Source organism: Fragaria vesca, linkage group LG6 (assembly GCF_000184155.1).
Source record: "Fragaria vesca subsp. vesca linkage group LG6, FraVesHawaii_1.0, whole genome shotgun sequence".
In the NCBI taxonomy this organism is placed as follows: Eukaryota; Viridiplantae; Streptophyta; class Magnoliopsida; order Rosales; family Rosaceae; genus Fragaria; species Fragaria vesca.
In genome coordinates this window covers 30,588,976-30,610,138 of record NC_020496.1, presented here as the reverse complement: position 1 = coordinate 30,610,138, position 21,163 = coordinate 30,588,976, and the positions used below count along the sequence as shown (strand labels likewise).

General features: G+C 39.1%; 2 protein-coding genes across 2 annotated transcripts; one reads left to right on the top strand and one right to left on the bottom strand.

Annotated features, from left to right (window-relative positions):
- Positions 1 to 663: 663 nt before the first annotated feature.
- Positions 664 to 12,587, top strand: LOC101304492 (protein furry homolog-like). The gene is made up of 17 exons (XM_004304131.1): positions 664 to 759; positions 1,120 to 1,238; positions 1,324 to 1,369; positions 1,511 to 1,583; positions 1,674 to 1,731; positions 1,914 to 2,009; positions 2,226 to 2,343; positions 2,415 to 2,681; positions 3,444 to 3,545; positions 3,718 to 4,075; positions 4,165 to 4,278; positions 4,906 to 5,537; positions 5,663 to 5,859; positions 6,254 to 6,476; positions 7,154 to 7,273; positions 7,814 to 8,587; positions 9,236 to 12,587. Exons 1-17 carry the CDS (start codon positions 664 to 666, stop codon positions 12,293 to 12,295), a joined length of 6,453 nt encoding a protein of 2,150 aa, XP_004304179.1. The 3' UTR covers positions 12,296 to 12,587.
- A 3,147-nt stretch (positions 12,588 to 15,734) lies between these two features.
- LOC101290690 lies at positions 15,735 to 17,333 on the bottom strand. The gene has a single exon (XM_004306000.1). The coding sequence runs from the start codon at positions 17,331 to 17,333 to the stop codon at positions 15,735 to 15,737; it is 1,599 nt and encodes a 532-aa protein (XP_004306048.1).
- Positions 17,334 to 21,163: the final 3,830 nt, after the last annotated feature.

Sequence of the window (21,163 nt, the reverse complement as noted above, 5' to 3'; positions counted from 1 at the left end):
GGAGAGGCTGCAATGTTTTGCCCGCTGTCCGGCCCCAACGGATTAGTTTTTGAGCTTAGGAAACTTTTAAGATACCGCGATTTTGAATTAAAAAAAAAGTATTGGAACATATAAGGTTCAAAACTGTAAAAAAAAATTCGGTTAAGGTGAGCAAAACCATATTCATTTGAGTTTTGAAGTCTAAAGTGTTCATGACACTCTTATGTAACACAACGATCAAATCAAGATAACCAAACAAAAATACAAACCATTATATATTTGAATGACTAAAATTCAATTAATCTCGCAATTACTATATAGAAAAAGGGATAAATTTCGTGAACTTCCACAAATACCCTCTATTAATCAAAATCCAATCTAAATGAGCAACTTATATACGAGGATAAAATAGTAACTCAATAATATATTTGGTTAAGAAATAATGAAAATGAATTCATTTTCCACTAAGAACAGTCTGTTATTGTAAAAAGTTTCCAGAAATCCAAATGCTTCTTCGTCTTCCTGTGCCAGCTTTGCTAGCACTAACATAACACCACCGATCCAATTCCACATTCCGCTACCCAATCCCTAATTACGAATTTCCCAAATTCTGGTGCTCTTTCTAGGGTTTCGGATGCCAGCGAGGCCGAGCTGCCGGTAAGCTAGAGAGAAAGAACGAGCGAAATGAAGGCGGGAGGCGCCGCGAAGCTCATCGTCGACGCGCTGCTCCAGCGGTTCCTTCCGCTCGCACGGCGTCGTATTGAGACCGCCCAAGCTCAGGTCTCGCTTTTTTCTGCTTAAAATCCATTTACAATTGCCCCGATTTTGATCTCACACTCGTTGCTTCACACATTTCAATTCGCATCTGTTCATCGATTCTTTCATACTATTCGTGACCGATAGAGTGATAATCAAAGTGAAAAGACTGTTTTGGAATCATTGATCAGTGTAGTTCATGTATAGGTTGAGAAAACTGAGTACAGTTTCATCGATTCTTTCATACTATTATAATCATTTTGTGAAGGCAAGAAGAGTAATAATTATAGTGAAAAATCTGGTTTGGAATCTTATGTATGCAGAACTGAAGCTAGTAATGCTCATTGTTGATATCTTTATAAGGTTTTGATTGGCAATGTACAGGATGGGCAGTACCTCAGGCCTTCTGACCCTGCGTATGAGCAGGTGCTGGACTCATTAGCTATGGTAGCACGGCATACACCCATACCTCTTCTAGAAGCTCTTCTAAGATGGAGAGAAAGGTCGGTTTCTCTTTTCCGCAGATATGTTGTTTTCTTTGTTCAAAACATATTGTATTGCTGCATAAGAGTCTTTTTATTGTTGCAGTGAATCCCCAAAAGGCGCAAATGATGCATCTACATTCCAGAGGAAGGTTTGTATGAGTTCTCTTATTGATATCATCATATATCTACGTCTCTCTGTATATGCAGCTGTGGGTGCACGGCTCTATATATATTTATATTACACTTTGTATATTGTTATGACTTCTGTGCAATGTTTACTTGAACCTCAGCTTGCGGTGGAGTGCATATTTTGTTCAGCATGTATTCGCTTTGTTGAGTGCTGTCCACAGGAGGGACTTACTGGTTAGTTTGATTCCATGCTGTGATACTTCATGCTGAGGCCTAAGATGTTGTATTATTTAGTGAAGTAAAGTCAATTTGTTCTCATTGCAGAGAAGCTTTGGTCTGGGCTTGAAAATTTTGTGTTTGATTGGCTGATTAATGCTGACAGGTAATAAGGTTGTTGGTAGTACTAATTCTGATATCTGTTGAACTTAATGTTTGTGGTAATCTTTGTCTGCTGACTTATGTTAGTGATAAGCTTTTGTTTAAATAAATAAAGATGACTTTGCATATATAATTTATATTGATTAGCAAACCAGGTATATAATCTTTAATGTGCTCTCATTGCAGGGTTGTTAGCCAGGTTGAATATCCCTCATTGGTTGATCTGCGAGGACTTCTGCTAGACTTAGTTGCTCAGCTTTTAGGTGCATTATCTCGCATCAGGTGACTGGATTATCAAATTATTGTACCTTTTTATTCTGATGGAAACTGGAATATTATCAACACTACCTTTTCCTTTTTGCCTACATTAATCCGATTATTTCCTATCCTCGATTAAGTTGGGTCAATTCTAGTCTGCCTCACATATTAGCTTTACCTTCCAATACAATCAAGCTGAGTGAGTTTAGTTAATGTATTTTCGCTGATTATGGTTTACAGGTTTAGTTCTGTCACTGAGCGCTTTTTCATGGAACTCAGTATTCGTCGTATTGACACTAGCGTTGCCCGGAGTGAAACACTTAGTATCATTAATGGAATGCGCTACTTGAAGTTAGGGGTAAGTAGAAAATAACCCTCATAATGGAAATATGGATTTTGGACATTCTATAACAATTTCGTAATTGTCAGGTCAAAACTGAGGGTGGACTGAATGCATCTGCCTCCTTTGTGGCAAAAGCAAATCCCCTTAATCGTGCACCCCATAAACGAAAAAGTGAGCTTCACCATGCTCTGTGCAATATGCTTTCAAATATCCTAGCACCTTTGGCAGAAGGTGGCAAAAACCAGTGGCCACCTTCAGGTGTCGAGCCTGCACTTACACTCTGGTTTGAAGCTGTTGGGCGCATAAGAGGACAACTCATGCATTGGATGGATAAACAGAGCAAACATATTTCTGTAAGTTACCAAAAATCTTTTACATCCGTATTTAATGTGATTGGGGTTTTCTGATTTCAAAAATTTAGATATTTATGTTCATACTATCTTCACTTACTAAATATTCATCTTTATACTTTTTTCAGTTTTAGAATTTTATAGGAAGGATGTGATATCTGTATTGCTTGTTTGGTTTACCTGTACACCCTATTATGGTCGTCCTGAATTTGTCACATGATGTTTTGAATTTTCATTATTTCAACTTGCTTTATTACTAGTTTGGTTTACCTGTACACACTATCATGGTCATGCTGAATCTGTCATGTTATGTTTTGAATTTTCATATTTTTAACTTGCATGTACTTGATTCTAAAATTCAGCCTTATAATTGGTGATTACAATATTTTCTATTTATTTCTTAATGCAATTTCTCATGATAAATTTATAAACCACAGCTACAGTGGCACCATAGGTATTTGGACTCCCACTTTGGTTATATGCTAATTGAGAAGTATTTTTTATAACTTGTACAAGGATTCTTATTATTATACCTTATACTTTTCTCCTGATGATGTCTTTTAAACGTTTTCGTTTAGATAGTTTGTTTGGGATTTGGGGTTTGATAAATTTATTTCTGTTTACAAGGTCATATTAGTTGGTGTCTTCCCTCTGTCACTGTTGTTTAATTTGGAGTTTCTAATAAACCATAGACTTTCTACTCCCCCCTGACCTTGCGTGATTATAGATTCAATTTTCAATTTGATTAATTTCTCTTGGTGCCAGGTTGGATATCCTCTTGTGACTCTTCTACTCTGTCTTGGTGACCCTCAAATTTTTCACAGCAACTTAAGCTCTCACATGGAACAACTTTACAAGCTTCTTAGAGTAAGTTCAAGAACTAAATATGGGAGATAAAGCTGCGTATCTAGTTAATGCGTTCTTTCTTCCAGGTCAATATGGTCTTACCATGTTGGTTTGTTGAGGGGTCGGGGGCCATATTCTTATGGCCTTCCATTTTGATTCAAGCTGTATGACATCCTATGGTTTGATCATTCAGGACAAGACCCATCGTTTCATGGCATTGGACTGTCTTCACCGAGTTTTGAGGTTTTACCTCAGTGTCCATGCAGCAAACCAGGCGCCTAATCGTATATGGGACTGCTTAGACAGTATAACCTCACAGCTCTTAACAGTTTTGAGGAAAGGAATGCTTACTCAGGATGTCCAACATGATAAACTTGTGGAGTTTTGTGTGACTATAGCTGATCATAACCTTGACTTTGCCATGAATCATATGATATTGGAATTGCTGAAGCAAGACAGTCCTAGTGAAGCCAAGGTTATTGGTCTTCGTGCTTTACTTGCTATTGTTATGTCACCTACAAGCCCGCATGTTGGTCTGGAAATATTCAAAGGTTCTTTCATATGCTAGAAATATTTGATTAGAAATACATTTTAACATTTTAATTCAACGGATCTTCACTAATTCTGCTCGCATCACCAGGTCATGATATTGGCCACTATATTCCCAAAGTCAAGACTGCAATTGAGTCCATCTTGAGATCTTGTCATCGAACCTATAGTCAGGCTCTTCTCACATCTCCAAAGACTACCATAGGTATTTTCCTTGCTCAATATATGCCAATTTTAAAACCAAGTGAAGACAATTATTTAGGGAGAAATGTTTTTCTTACATAATTTATGTTGAGAGTTTATATTAACACTTGCATAATGTCAATTAACACTTCAAATTGATATTTGTTATATTCCTACACACTTGAAAAGTGCAAAAGAAGGTAATAACATCATGGAATGTTAATCACAACTCCCTTTTGTTGTCTTTTCTTTTCCTTATTTTGATTAATATCCTAGTTTATTCTCCAACAAAATCAATGCAAGTTTGTTGTTATAGTCCAGCATTATGATGAGAAAGCTTTTAATTTATTTTCTTTTATTAAGATCCTGGAGGCTGAACATGTAGTCATTGTTGAATCAGTCTGTCTTGATCTACTAAATTAGTCTCTCTTCCCCTGTTCTATCTTTATCTGTCTGTGCGTCAGTCTCTCCGATGATTCTTTTTGTTACTTTACTAAGCTGACAAACTTTATCACTGTGGAAGTGTTATCAACTATTCGACCAGCCAATATAAGATCCTCAACTTTAAATTTCCGTCCCAACTTATGTTGCTCGAGTTAATGCTTCTATTGCTGCAATAACAATGGTGAATGAATATTTTTATTTCCAGATTCTGTAACCAAGGAAAAGTCTCAAGGATATCTCTTCCGGTCTGTGCTAAAATGTATACCATATCTTATAGAAGAAGTTGGACGCAGTGATAAAATTACTGAGATAATACCTCAACATGGGATAAGTATTGATCCTGGTGTTCGTGAGGAAGCAGTGCAGGTATTGAACCGTATTGTCAGATACCTTCCCCACCGGCGCTTTGCAGTGGCAAGAGGGATGGCAAACTTCATCCTACGACTTCCTGATGAGTTCCCTCTTCTCATTCAAACATCACTTGGTCGTCTATTGGAACTCATGCGTTTTTGGAGAGCTTGTCTAATTGATGATAGGCTGGAATGTGATACTGAAGATGCAAAACAGGTGATGCGAGAAAATTTAGGAATTAGGAAACCTACTTTCCGCCTATCTGGAGACTTAAATGAATTCCGTGCATCAGAGATAGATGCAGTCGGACTTATCTTCCTTAGTTCTGTGGATAGCCAAATTAGACATACTGCACTTGAATTATTGCGGTGTGTTCGTGCTCTAAGGAATGATATAAGATACCTCACTTTATGTGCACAACCTGATCACAGTCTTAAATATGAAGCTGAACCAATATTTATCATTGACGTCTTGGAAGAGCATGGGGTATGAGATATTCCTCTCTTTAACTGTTTTCTAAATCAAATATCTTGCACCTTTTTTATTTGAGGTGCAGTTTTGTAATTGTGTATAATATCATATTTCATATGTGAGTTTTGTTAATGTTTCAGGATGACATCGTCCAGAGCTGCTATTGGGATTCCGGGCGCCCATTTGATTTGAGACGAGAATCTGATGCAATTCCTCCTGATGTGACACTTCAATCTATAATATTTGAGACCCCTGATAAGAATAGGTGGGCTCGATGTCTTAGTGAGCTTGTCAAATATGCTGCTGAACTTTGCCCAAGATCTGTCCATGAAGCGAAGTAAGTCTATGTACCTAACATTTATTTGTCTTTATGCATGTCTCTTCCAACATATACTCAGTCAAGTAATTATTAGTTTGAACTACTCATATTATAAGAGGCTCATTTTATAAATTCTTTTGCCTGTGGTGAAAATCAAAATCGTATGTTGCATCCACACGGCTACATATCAACTGTCTGTTTGATGACATGGTAATAATGAATAACAATCTATCTGGAGAAGATTTTATCTAGTAAAGCAAGATTATTTGTGCTGAAAACATGATTATAGATTATGTTTATACTGTTCACTTTCTATAATCTTTTACATCATTCTAAAGAAATGGGTTTGTAGGTTGATCTAATTCAAGATTGAAAGTCCTTAATCTTGTCATGACACGATCCTTATTTGCAGGGCAGAGGTCATGCAACGTCTGGCTCATATAACTCCTGTTGAGTTGGGTGGGAAGGCTCATCAATCACAAGATGCAGACAGCAAATTGGATCAGTGGCTCATGTACGCAATGTTCGTATGTTCATGTCCACCAATTGGTAGAGAAGCTGGTAGTATAGCTGCCACAAAGGATCTTTACCATCTAATTTTCCCATCTCTGAAATCAGGATCTGAGGCGCATATTGTGAGTACTTGTTGTAGGAATTTAATTTTCTGAGTTTTCTGATAGTGTATCATGCATCAAGTGACACCACTACTATGTTTTAAAATGAGAAATCAGTATTGAAATTGCAAGGACAGGGCAGTTAGGTTGTATTCTAGATCACTCCTTTTTTAGATTGTTAGTTATCCCCTTCTGAATGATAAAATGTGGTACATCTCATGATCTACTGGATTGGTTAATCTTGACATTTTATTTATCATTTTCTTCCAAGTGAAAGCCCTGCCAATGAATCCAGAGCAACCTTATTTCATGGCAATGTATGATAATTAGAGAAACCATTGAAAACCTATTCCATAATGTCTTTTCTTGTTCTTTTGTTTTCATTTTTTAATGTGGGAAATAGTGTAACAATGTGTTCTTTCCAGCCGATTATTAAATTTTATGCATACTGTTGGTATGGACTGAAGATACAAAAAGAAGGAAGATGATTGTAGTATTCATAGGAGAGGTAGGATATATGTGTGCTTTGGTCAGAATGGGGGTCAGTAAAGATGCTATCATCTTGCTATTGTTTGACTATGCTTTAATATATAAGGGATTTGATACAATTAAAATAGTTATATACACATTCTTTTAGATTAATCCGTGCTTTTGTATCCTTTTGACTGGCGGGACTAATTTCACCCTTATATATTTAGCATGCAGCCACAATGACTCTCGGGCATTCACATCTTGAATCATGTGAAATCATGTTTACGGAGCTTGCTAATTTCATTGATGAGATTTCTTCAGAGACGGAGGCAAAACCAAAGTGGAAGGTACTGTATGGTTGAACTCCAATGTCTCACCCAGAAACAGTTGGGTCATTTTGGGAATATGCTAGAATTGATTAAATTCTTTGGTCAATATGCAATACTTTAGCATAAGGTGAAGAAATCATGTCTTCATCCTCAAAAGTAATCATAGACATCATTTTCTGAACACATAAAGTCCATCTCTGCCATGCCAATCATATGTTTGCACATACTGCATCGATAAAATAAAAAATCTAAAGCCTGTTTGATTGTGCGAGTCACAATCTGTAGTATCAATGTCTGATATTCCTGAAATGATATTTACGGTCAGTCATTGATGACAAAGTGAAATGTTTACAACATAAGTTTTTCACTGTATTTCTCATCTGTACATCAGTTTTGAGTGGTTTCGTGCTTGGAGAGAGGTTTCTTTACCCCAATATTTGAAAGAGCATATCGGTATTTATATCCTTAATTCTTTAACAGCTGCTTAGAATGCTTCGTTAATAAAATATTCTTTCTGGTGGGAATGGCTGACCCAATATGGAAATCCCTTATCTTCAGATTCAGAAGTCACGCCGTGAAGAGCTTCGAATCCATATTGCAAATATATTTCGTGCTGTTGCTGAGAATATATGGCCTGGCATGTTGGCTCGTAAACCAGTGTTTCGACTCCACTATCTGAAGTTCATTGATGAGACAACCAGACAGATCTATACAGCTCCTACTGAAAACTTCCAAGATATGCAGCCACTCCGCTATGCACTTGCTTCTGTTCTAAGATCACTAGCGCCTGAATTTGTCGAGTCAAAATCAGAAAAATTTGATGTTAGGACTAGAAAAAAATTGTTTGATCATCTTCTCTCCTGGTGTGATGAAACAGGCTCCAATTATGGTCAAGATGGTGTTAGTGATTACCGGCGTGAAGTAGAACGTTACAAATCCTCTCAGCATGCTCGGTCAAAGGATTCCGTGGACAAAATATCATTTGATAAAGAACTGAGTGAACAAGTTGAGGCAATCCAGTGGGCCTCCATGAATGCTATGGCTTCACTCTTATATGGGCCTTGCTTTGACGATAATGCGAGAAAGATGAGTGGCCGGGTTATATCTTGGATTAACAGTTTGTTCATTGAGCCTGCGCCTAGGGCTCCATTTGGGTACTCACCGGCTGATCCGAGAACTCCATCTTATTCAAAGTACACAGGAGAAGGTGGCCGTGGAACTGCTGGTCGTGATAGGCATAGGGGTGGCCAGCATCGCATTTCTTTAGCAAAACTGGCTCTGAAGAATCTATTACAAACAAACTTGGACCTGTTTCCTGCTTGTATTGATCAGGTATGAGCCTCCTCTGATCATCATGTTAATACTTTGCTATCCTTGAGGTATTTACCATAGAATTCAGTAACTGCAGCTAATACATGTAGAGTAGTTCCTGGACCAATGCTAATTAGTCTACAATTTTTATATAGGACCGTGCTATTCACACACCTTCTTTTACTGTTCACACACCTCCTAGAATTTGTGTCATGATTGGCTCTCATCATGGATGGGGTGTGTGAATAGCTCCACCCATATACTGTACACCTTGAATTCTTCACTCCTGGACTACGTAATAAATTGATGGGTTGTTTCTTCACTAGTATAATCATCATATTCTCAGAAGAAGGATTGACAATCCCATTGTATCTTTTGACTTCCTAAAACATAATCTGACAGAGAATACTTTGGAAATCGGTTTTGCTTTAAATGAAATTCATAGTAATTATCTTTTATATTGCATGCACCTTTTGTTCTGAATAAGTTCATATTCCGACTCTCTTGTCTTCAGTTGGTAGTTCAATTTTATTAAAATGGGGTTTGTTGTTGTCTGTTGTGAACTTATTCTTATTCTTTAGCTCATAAGGTTTTCATAAGGTGTAGTTAGTTTTATTTATTTATTTTTCATTTTTCAGTCTTATAAACAAATTGATATGTATGTTTCAGTGCTATTACTCGGATGCTGCTATAGCTGATGGTTACTTCAGTGTGCTAGCTGAAGTCTACATGCGCCAAGAGATACCAAAATGTGAAATTCAGAGACTTTTGAGCCTGATTCTCTACAAGGTGGTGGATCCATCAAGACAAATCCGTGATGATGCACTTCAGATGCTTGAGACACTTTCTGTTCGAGAATGGGCTGAGGATGGCATCGAGGGCTCAGGAAATTATCGGGCTGCTGTTGTGGGTAACCTTCCTGATTCCTACCAACAATTCCAATACAAGCTCTCATGCAAACTTGCCAAAGATCATCCTGAGTTGAGCCAGCTTCTTTGCGAGGAGATTATGCAAAGGCAACTTGACGCTGTTGATATAATTGCACAACATCAGGTCTTAACTTGCATGGCTCCTTGGATAGAGAATCTAAATTTCTGGAAACTTAAGGACTCAGGTTGGAGTGAAAGATTACTGAAAAGCCTATACTATGTTACCTGGCGGCATGGTGATCACTTCCCTGATGAAATTGAGAAACTTTGGAGCACTATTGCTAGCAAACCAAGGAACATTAGCCCAGTTTTGGATTTCTTAATCACAAAAGGGATAGAAGACTGTGATTCAAATGCATCTGCAGAAATTAGTGGTGCATTTGCCACATATTTCTCAGTTGCAAAGCGAGTAAGTTTATATTTAGCACGGGTATGTCCTCAGCGTACAATTGATCACCTGGTCTACCAGTTGGCTCAGCGGATGCTGGAGGATAGCATAGATCCAATTGGGCCAATGGCAAATAAAAGTGATGCTGGTGGAAACTTTGTCTTGGAATTCTCTCAAGGGCCTGCGGTTCCCCAAATTGCATCTCTTGTGGACATCCAGCCACACATGTCACCATTACTTGTTCGGGGTTCTCTTGATGGTCCGCTAAGGAATAGTAGTGGGAGCCTCAGCTGGCGGACATCAGGTGTGACAGGCCGAAGTATCTCAGGCCCTATAGGTCCAATGCCTCCTGAGCTGAACATTGTTCCTGCAAATGCAGGCAGATCAGGCCAGCTCCTTCCGGCTTTGGTAAATATGTCAGGGCCTTTAATGGGGGTGAGAAGTTCAACTGGAAGTCTGCGGAGTCGCCATGTGTCCCGGGACAGTGGAGACTACCTTATTGATACTCCAAACTCTGGTGAAGACGGGTTGCACTCTGGGGTTGCCACACATGGCATCAGTGCTAAAGAACTGCAGTCAGCCTTGCAGGGGCATCAGCAACATTCGCTGACTCATGCAGATATAGCATTGATTTTACTTGCAGAAATTGCATATGAAAATGATGAAGATTTTCGGGAGCACTTGCCTCTGCTCTTTCATGTTACTTTTGTTTCGATGGATAGTTCGGAGGACATTGTGCTGGAACACTGTCAACATCTCCTTGTTAATCTTCTATACTCCCTTGCAGGAAGGCACTTGGAACTCTATGAGGTTGAAAATAGTGATGGAGAGAACAAGCAGCAGGTTGTGAGCCTGATCAAATATGTCCAGTCAAAGCGAGGAAGCATGATGTGGGAAAATGAAGATCCCACGGTTGTGAGATCTGAACTTCCAAGTGCAGCTCTATTATCTGCTCTAGTTCAGAGCATGGTAGATGCTATCTTCTTTCAAGGAGATCTTCGAGAGACTTGGGGCGCAGAGGCATTGAAATGGGCCATGGAGTGCACATCGAGACACCTTGCCTGCCGCTCGCATCAGATTTATCGTGCATTGCGGCCTAGTGTAACAAGTGATACATGTGTGTTGCTTCTCCGGTGCCTTCATAGATGCCTAGGAAATCCTGTACCTCCAGTGTTGGGTTTCATAATGGAAATTCTGTTGACGTTGCAAGTGATGGTGGAGAATATGGAACCAGAAAAAGTGATACTTTATCCTCAGCTGTTTTGGGGGTGTGTAGCTATGATGCACACGGATTTTGTTCATGTCTACTGCCAAGTCCTTGAGCTCTTTTCCCGTGTGATTGACCGACTATCATTCCGAGACAGAACAACAGAAAATGTGCTCCTTTCAAGCATGCCTAGGGATGAGCTTGATACTAGCAATGACATAGGGGACTTCCAACGCATGGAATCCAGGTTGGGCTATGAGCAGTCTCCTTCTGGAGGAAATCTGCCAACATTTGAAGGGGTGCAACCTCTTGTTCTTAAAGGACTTATGTCAACAGTTAGTCACGGTGTTTCCATTGAAGTTCTCTCACGGATCACAGTGCACTCATGCGACTCTATATTTGGAAATGCAGAGACACGACTCTTGATGCATATCACAGGCTTACTTCCCTGGCTCTGCTTGCAGCTTAGCAAGGATCCAGTGATGGGGCCTGCTTCACCTCTCCAACAGCAGTACCAGAAGGCTTGCTCTGTTGCAGCAAACATCTCTGTTTGGTGTAGAGCAAAATCATTAGACGAATTAGGTACTGTTTTTATGATCTACTCTCGTGGTGAGATCAAAAGCATCAACAACCTCCTTGCTTGTGTCTCGCCACTATTATGCAATGAGTGGTTTCCAAAGCACTCAGCTTTGGCTTTCGGGCACTTATTACGGCTACTGGAGAAAGGGCCTGGTGATTATCAGCGTGTGATATTGCTGATGCTCAAGGCATTGCTCCAGCACACACCCATGGATGCTGCGCAAAGTCCACACATGTATGCAATTGTGTCCCAGTTGGTGGAGAGCACATTGTGCTGGGAAGCACTGAGCGTGTTGGAAGCCCTTCTGCAAAGCTGTAGCTCATTGCCAGGTTCTCACCCTCATGAACCCGGGTCATTTGAGAATGGGATTGGCGTCAGTGATGATAAGATGCTAGCTCCTCAGACCTCATTTAAGGCTCGTAGTGGGCCGCTACAGTTTGGTCTGACATCACCGTTTGGAACAAGTTCAGCACCTGCACAAGGGAGCTCAACTGAAACTGGAGTTTCACCTAGAGAAATAGCTTTGCACAACACACGGCTCATTCTCGGGCGGGTTCTTGACAGCTGCGTCTTAGGGAGGAGAAGGGATTACAGAAGGCTGGTTCCTTTCGTAACCCATAACTGACATACATTTGTGTATCTGTTCTTTGCATATGGTTGGGTTATACAGTAGAAATCAGTCCACCCAACATTTCATAGGTGTTACCAGGGCAATGAGAAATGTAATCGAACTTCCGGAGCTGGTGGTTTATTATTTGATGTATATTAGTAGATGATGAGGGGGGTATTGGGAGTGATCGAACACAGTTTTGAAGTTGTCAAGTTGTATATAGGTAGTTGTGAAGCTATTAGTGTAATATGTACAGTAACTTATTAATAGGATTATCCTGATTTTTGCCAATTATTATTCCTTTGCTGCTTTGTTACCGGATGTTCCAACAAGCCGCATACACGTCAAAAGCCAATTGTGTGATCGTACTTGAAGCGCAGCGGCACTGCATGGCGTGCAGATCCGAACTCGTAAGGCAGGGATGGGAAATGCTTTAAAATCGGGTCACTCAAGTTGTGAAAAGAGGTACCCTAACCTTGGCACGAGTACCCCTCTTGATGCCCATCTTATCGATGTGATCCAACCTAGGGTTGCGCCAACCTTCTATGTAGCCTCTTCTGTCTTGAGAGCCGGAGGCAGCCCTAGGATTTCGATCCAAACCGGGAACGAGGAGATGGAAACCTGCGGGACATCTCTCAGCCCATCGTACAGTGCTAGAACAAAGAGTGAGCGGTCATAAAACCAAGGACCGCCACCGAGCACATATTTCCGGTCATCAACCCTAAATAAGCGCACACTGAAACGATCCTCATGGGCTCTTCTCATATGCAACCGATTTTGGAGATCCCAAACCGATGATAAGATAGATACCAATCACTATTCTAGGTTCAGACATCACATCTTATATTTTGGTTACTGTAAACCCTTAGTTTATATTATGTTTTAATATTTGAGTAATGCTAAATGAATCACCTTTTAGTAAACTACCTACAACCCACTTTAAGTGGCAACTGACGTGACTTAGCCACATCATCAAGGTATAATTATGATTTGTTAGTTTTGTTTTATATTTTTATTTTCTTAGTTGGGATTTTCATTTTATACTTTCTTGATTATCTCTTTCTGTTGTGATATGTAAACACTTAAACCCTATTTTTCTCTTTCTGTTCAAGATTATTCTGCGCGATGTCTTCATCATCTCCCCTCATCCTTCCTCTCATCGATCCTTTATTCTAATCATCTAACGAAATCACAAATAGCTTCTTTAAAGTTAGGGTTTAGGGGAGACTGCATTTGATTTATATAAAATTTGTTGCAGCAATTCTAAATCTTCACTCTCCATTCGATGCTCTTAATTAAGTTTTTTCTTTCATCTGATAGCTTGACGTCTTCATCATACGTGCTTTTATGAAGTGACGAATTAAAATTGTGTGGAATTTTGGGAGGATTAGATCTGATTTATGCTTTCATGTACTGAGTATGAAATCACTACTTTGTAAACTATGCTTCAATGTTCCATAGATTATACTTACGATTGAAACATATATATTAAATTTGGTTGTTATTTCCACTTCCCTAAACTTCAATTCCAAACATCATATTCATATTTCATTCTCATAAAAAGGAAGAAGCCTAAGATTGAAGCAAGTGTAATTGAAAAAGAGGGAAAGACACATGTTGCAAATGAGCTGCATTTGGGTAGAGCTTCTGTTAAATATGATTGCCAGAAACCATAATCCATCATATTGAAAAGATTTTCATTCAATTGAATGGATTGAAGGGACGTGAGAGCTATAGATAAGATCAGAAAGCCAAAAAATAAGAATATAAATGATGGGTAAGGCTATGATGTGTTAATGCATGTGATGCATCAACTTTGTCCTCATGTTGTAAAATGATTCCTCAAAGTAGTAATATTAGTCCTCAAAGTTGTAATATGAGCTATTAAAATTGTAAAAAACCCTTAGTTACAACATTAGTTTTCATTTGTCCTTAAAGTGGTAATTGAGTCTTCAAAGTTGTAATACGAGAGTCCTCAAACTTGTAATACGAGAGTTCTCAAAGTTGTAACAACTTTTTTTAATCACTTTAAGGATTCAATTACCATTTTAAGCACACATTCTACTACTTTAAGGACACATGATTAGTAATATTATAATTAGAAAACTTTACAACTTTAAGGACTCATATTACAACTTCGAGGACTAATTACTAATTTGAGGACTCAATTTGCAAAGTTGATATATCACATCATTCACATGCATTAACACATTGTAGAATTTTCCCTAAAAGATAATCCAAGAAAGTAAAAACGTTAGCAGAAATTTTCATTATTATTTTCTTATTGAAAGAAATTTTCATAATTAAAACAAAAATTATATTTTGATGATGTGGTTAAGGCACGTCAGCTGTCACCTAAAATGGGTTCTAGGTGGTTTACCAAAAGATGATTCACCTAGAGTCGTTAAGCCACGTCAGCTGTTACCTAAAATGAGTTTTAGGTGGTTTACCAAAGGATGATTTACTTAGCATTACTCTATGATTTAACCTTTGAACAACTCTAACAAAATCGCCGATCCTAGAGTTAAAAGCTAAAATCTGACATGATTCTAAACAATGGCATCCTCCCACCCATTTTAATTAAGTCTACTCTGCGCTTGATCAAAACCAGTCTTGAATTGAGATTGTATCCTAGTCCAAAAGCCAAATTGAAATCGTGGGTAAGCCAAAAGACTAATTAATTTTTCATTCTAATGATGCTTAACAAATTATCAAGAGAGAAAAAGTGATGAACATCTCAAATAATCAAAATAATATGAAAATTTAATATCACTATAAAGGAAATTTCTTAGAGTCGTAAATATGTAAAAAATTTAAAAAAAAAACTTAGCATTCAAATTTGTTACTTCAACTAATCAAATCGTTAAACAAAATCTAAACAGAGGATAAGACAAATCTTAAGTGGATCGATTAATTACTTGTCTTGTTAATATATGTGGGATCTTGGTCGTCCTCATCTCCAGTTTCAGATGATGGTTTTTGTTTAAGGTTATCTTTCGTGCATTGTAATTTTGAAGTAGTGCATGGTGATTCATTAATTCACAAACTTAATCGCATTATTAATTTTCTAGTCTAGTAACTTTCGTCAACTTGATTTTTGACGTTTTATTAGCTCCTTATAAAATAAGAGAATTCCAGCTGCTGTTTCGCTCAATTGGGTAAAATAATACTTTGAAATTTTGAGCTGGGGTTTCATGTAAAATAAGGAAATTCCAAGAACGTAATTCTTCTGCAGCTAAGTAAAACCAAATACAAATTTTATTCTTTAAAACAAACACACCAGCATACATACATATAGCCTATGTTATATATAACATAGATTATATGATTTTATTACACATGCAATAATCAAAGCAAAAAACATGAAAATCGAAAAACTTAATATCCACTTTCGCAGGATACTCGATTGCATTGAACGCATGCAATAAGCCACAACCGTCACTCTTCTGCTCAATCAAGCTATGGTTTCTACGCCTTCTTCGTTGGTCTTCAATGGCAGAGCTGGTACTTCTTGGACAATCCACTCTTCAAATTGCACCTCTGACAATTCTTGTTCCGTGCTGGTGGTCGAGGTCAATGGGGTGGTTGGTCCAGACAATAGAGGTAGAGGTATCTTTTGTACTGTCCTGGATTCAGCTGTCGATCCCAGATCTTTCACAGTTGTGACCTCGATGTGGAAGTTATATGAATTAATTCCCGTACACAACCCATCATCTTTCTGGTAAATAACTGTCTGACCGTTATAAAGCAAATCTCGCTGATAATAAGAGTAACGCACGTCGCAAGTTCCCTGTGTTGCAATCGCGGTCAGATTTATCGAAGAGTTTGCCGGTACTGTGGCCGTGTACGTTTTCTCCACTGTTTGTTCGGACTCAAGAGTTTCTCCCCACTCATAAGATCCAGAATACTCTGCATTAGCGGTGACCTCACCACCGCCGATGAATGGGACTTTGAAGCTGGCGGTGACACTGATGCCGACCATCCACGAGTGGCTGGAGGTCCACGTGGTGCTCTTACTCTCCGTGTACGTGAACTTGAATTCCACCGTGTTGTCTTTGGAGGTGTTATTGATGGCGTTGGCAGTGGCCATGGTGAGCGGAGTCTCGCCATAGATAATGGCATTCTTCAGGTCAAAATTAGTGTTGTAGATCCTCCTCTCGTGCACGAGTTCTTCTAGAGTTAAGACTGCGTCGATATTAATGCTGGCGTGGAGTGCGCGTAAACCGTCTGTTACACCCCAGGTCGGGAGGGTGTATTGGCAACAAAATAAGTCGATGCCCAAGCTTTTGAGAGCGACAGCACCGTTGTTGAACTTGACAGGCCAAAACTTGGTGTCCAGGTCGGTGGTGTCGCCAGTTGAGTCGGCCATAATAAAGTTGCCGCCCTTGACGAGCCTCAAGTACTTTTTGGTGTGGGACGACATAATTTGCGCCCTTCCATGGCCATCAGTGATGACCTCGAACCCGCACTCAGAAAACCCCTTGTCGGTGGATGAGAATGTTGGGTACGACGTCGCTGTAGCTCCCACCTTAAGGTACTTCCCGTTGGTGCCTTTGAAAGCCACATACTTCGGCAATATCACCATTGACTCCAGGTCTAAGATATTATACCTACCCTGAAAATTCGGACCGACAGAATTTAATCTCAAGGACCTGATTCCACTAACATCCCAGGCATTTGTATAGTATTGTGATTGGACATGGAACAAATTGATTAGGGTGGTGTTGCCAGCTTCAACTTCTCGAGCCTCAAACAGTGTACACCCCCATTTGGCTGTGTCCTCCTCTGCTTCATCTGCCTCCGGAGTAATGAATACAGAAGTTGAATCTTTCCTCCGCAGAAACTTCTTGTTCGCCCGGCATCTGAGATGTACTCGTCCCGTCCCGGTATTGGCCGACACCACTTCGAACTTGGCTAACGGGCTGAAGACATTGGATCCGTTGAATTTGACGAAACCTTGCGTCGAGGAATAGGAATCATCGCTGTAGTTCAAGTACAAGTTGAACCAGTTTGATTTCAGAGCGATAGTGGGTGGCAAATAGACGACCGACATTGTTTGTCTGAAGGAAATGATCTCTCTAGCTAGCTAGGATATATCAGTGAGTGATGTAGTATCTTGTTGGTGTGTCTACAGTCGCTCCACACATGCTATTTATAACCAATAGTGAAGCAAGCTGGCTGGCCGTGGTCAACGGATCCATCTGAATTAGGAGTTAAATATAGGGATCAAAGTTCACATGGTGAAATAGGTGGAGAGAATATCAAGAAGAAAGATGAGCACGCACATGGATAATTCGCGGGAATCCATGTCTGCAATGCAGAGATCTAAAACGTGCTTCAAATATATACTGGCGCATGCGGTATTGATTTACTAGATAACAAAAACCACCACGGCCTACCTTAATTTGGACCATTCATCTTAATTTATCCCGCGTCCTCTTATCCACAGTTTGTCGGTCGCCTAGAGTAGTCGGTGCCCTCTCGTCTTCGTCTCTATATATGCTTGGTTGATCTAGATCCTAGTGTCGTGTTGTGCATAGATAACAATCTCAATTTTGAGGAATTCTTCTGTATCAGGGTCGTGCCACGTGACATATATGACTAACCTTTCAGAATCCGACACGTGTCTTTTTTTTCTTTTTCTCATTTTCAACACCTGCGTTTTTCTTCTTCCTTCCTCTTCTCTGGCGAAGCTTCTTCTTCTTACCTCTTCGACGCCGCCATCAACCACCATGCCAATGCAAACCAAAAACCCTCCCGTATTTCACCTATGGCGATCCGAAGGTCCCGCCGCTCGCTGAAGCTCAGGGTGGAGGTCCGATCCACGCTCTCCGTCGTGCCGGAGAAGCCGTAGGGGCTATAGGACCCTTCGGCAGCGTCGAAAAGGAAGGAAAAAAAAGCTTCACCGGAGAAAGGAAGAAGAAGCTTCGCCGGAGAAGAGGAAGGAAGAAGAACGCAGGTGTGAAAAAAAGAAGAAGACACGTGTCAGATTTTGAATGGCTGGTCGCATGTGCCAGGTGGCACGACCGTTGCACGAAAGATTTTCTCCTCAATTTTTAATGATATGAAAACTTGTGCGTGTTCATCGATCTTCTATTAACATGTATATATTTATCTTCCACGTTACATCGATCACTCACATGCAGTGGCGGAACCAGGATTGCACAATGGGTATGGCTAATTTTGTATGGACACAAGAAATTTTGTTTGAGGTCTGTAACCCAGTGGGAGGCTCATCCTCACGCCTTTACTTTATTTATTCAAACCATACAACAGGGGGGACATCAAAACCAAAACCCTGTACATTTAAAATGACAACAATAGTTCAAGAAGTGAGTCAAGTGACGCTTCGCGAGTCCGTGTGGAGGAGCTCGTCCTCCTCGGCGTCGGTTACGGTGGAGGCAACGGCGGAGGAGAGGAGGAGAAGGAGAGAAAGCAGGAGGAAGAGAGTGACAAAGTCACAGAGGTGATGATGAATGATAGGTTGCAGTTTGGTTTGAGGAATAAATGGGCTAATTTGAGTTGTGGACTTGTGGGCTATTTTCTATTTAGTGTGTTAATTTGGGTTGTGGGCTTTTTGCCATTTAGTAGGCTAATTTGGGATTTTGGGTATGGCTAATATTCTTATAGACTAATATTCCTATGTATCAGCTGTTGCTTTAGTTAATTGTGGGTATGGCTATAACCCTGATAGCCACAATAATGCTTCCGCCACTGCTCACATGCATGGTGTTGTACACCTACCAAGCTAGGTTAATTATTGCGTGCATATCTAATTTAACAATTTTATTAAGAGCATCATTGATCATGGAGTTTAAGTCTAAAATATGACATGATCCTAAACAAAGGTGAAAGTATATAAATGGATTAAAACACAGATGAAACAAACACATACAAGAATTTTCAGTGGCTTGGTGCAAAAACCTCAGTGAGGGAAAAAACACCAAGCAAGATTATTCAAATTAATCTTCAATTCAGAGTTTACAAGAGAAATAGTTCTCACTCAACTATCAACACTTGAATCTGTTTACAACTCTCACTTCTCACACAAGTGATTTAACCTCATGTATCTCTAAAAAGAGAAACTGAATCAAAGGCACTAAGACTAATGTCACTCTTAGTTCTCTAGTTCTTACACACAATTAGATACAGGATCAAAACCTAAGACTTAAACACTCTTAGTTTCTTCCAAACTGATTCTCACACAATCAATATACTTTGGTTCTTTCACACAACCAGTTAGCTGAGGGTTCTGCAACACAACCAGCTTCGATCTCTCACCAGACCTTTGTTTCAGCAATCTCAAGTGCAACCTGAATGCAAGTAAGGGAAAAGGCTCAGTTTTTGGAATAACACACTCAAGCAGTCTGCAAATTGATCATACACGTACAATATCAACTTCAAATCAAGGACTCTGATCAATCACAAAAAGCTTGAGTTCTACAGACCACAGCAGAAGCAATTTTTAGAGGTTGACACTCCCCCTCAACTAATGCAATTCAATGAGAAGATTAATTTTCGTTTCTGGAAAGATGCAGTCAGTCCACCATCATTTTGCACTTTCCAAAACTCATGAAACAGTTTCATGCTATAACATAGCAATCAAATATTCAACAGATCAATCTCTTAGTCTCCAGAGAACAATGATTATGTTCATGCATATGAATGATCAGATATGTTTAAATTTCTCAAGATTTATACAGATAAATATTCTACTGTGCCTGATTTGGAAAAGCACCAAATCAGATGTCTTAAAATAACTCAAGATCCTGCATATAAACACCTTAATGTATTTGATATGGAAATTCCTAGATACTAGTCTTTTCACCAAAAAAATTTCAATTAATTAAATGAATAAGTAGGAAAGAAATTAACTTACCATATGTGAGAAGTTTGAAATTCATTACCTTGTGATCCATGATTGGTTCTCAAAATACCTCTTCCTTGATCTCTTCCTTTCCTGGATGCATTAGGTGTTCTTAGTGTTGAATAGCAATAGCCAACATACCAAAAAAAGGGATCTACCAAACCCATTTTACATAAGTCTCATAACTTGATCTACACTCAAAAAGAGTCTCAAATTGAGATTGTATCCAAGTCCAAAAGCAAAATTGAAATCGTGTGTTTCGTTGTCGAGAAACTCAACGCATTAGCAAATTTAGAAAAAAGAATAAACGAGAGTAAAATTAGAAGACTATTTAATTTTATAGAACATAAATGACTCAGATAGATGCATTTTGAAACTCCCATAAAATCATTGTAGAGAAATTTTGATAAATAACCAACTTTAGGCCTCCAAATTGATTTTTAACCTTGTCTTGATAAATAGATGAAAAATGACCATAAGAATGAAACAAATGTCTAAAGTGCCCATTCATCAACCTTATTTAAAGAAAACCATATTTACCTTCTAAAGATAATGATCTTATTACTGTCAATCTAAATTCTCACGAATACATGAATATGCAGCTCCTCTTTCTTCTGCATGCAAATATGAATCCAAGACTTGCAACCATTACTCTTGAATCCAAACACTGGTTGAAGAGAAACTCATCGAAATGAAAGAACTAGAGTACTATGCTAGCTCAATGGAATAATCTTTGCATGAGGACTCAAGTCTTCAATTTTGCAGGGTGAAGAGAATACAAGTTGTTTATAAAAATATACCCTAACACCCTAGTTTTATTTCTTTGTAAGTATCCATCAAGGCAATAACAAACTTGAGGTTTTGAGTTAATTTTTCATTATTTTGTTGAAATTCTTCGACCAATATTTTAGATCTTATGTGAATCTGGTTTGATCTTTAACTTCCACAAGCCCTATTTTGTTTGCGATAGTTTGATAAAAAGAGATCTCTTGGTACTTGCTGTAACACGCCGGACC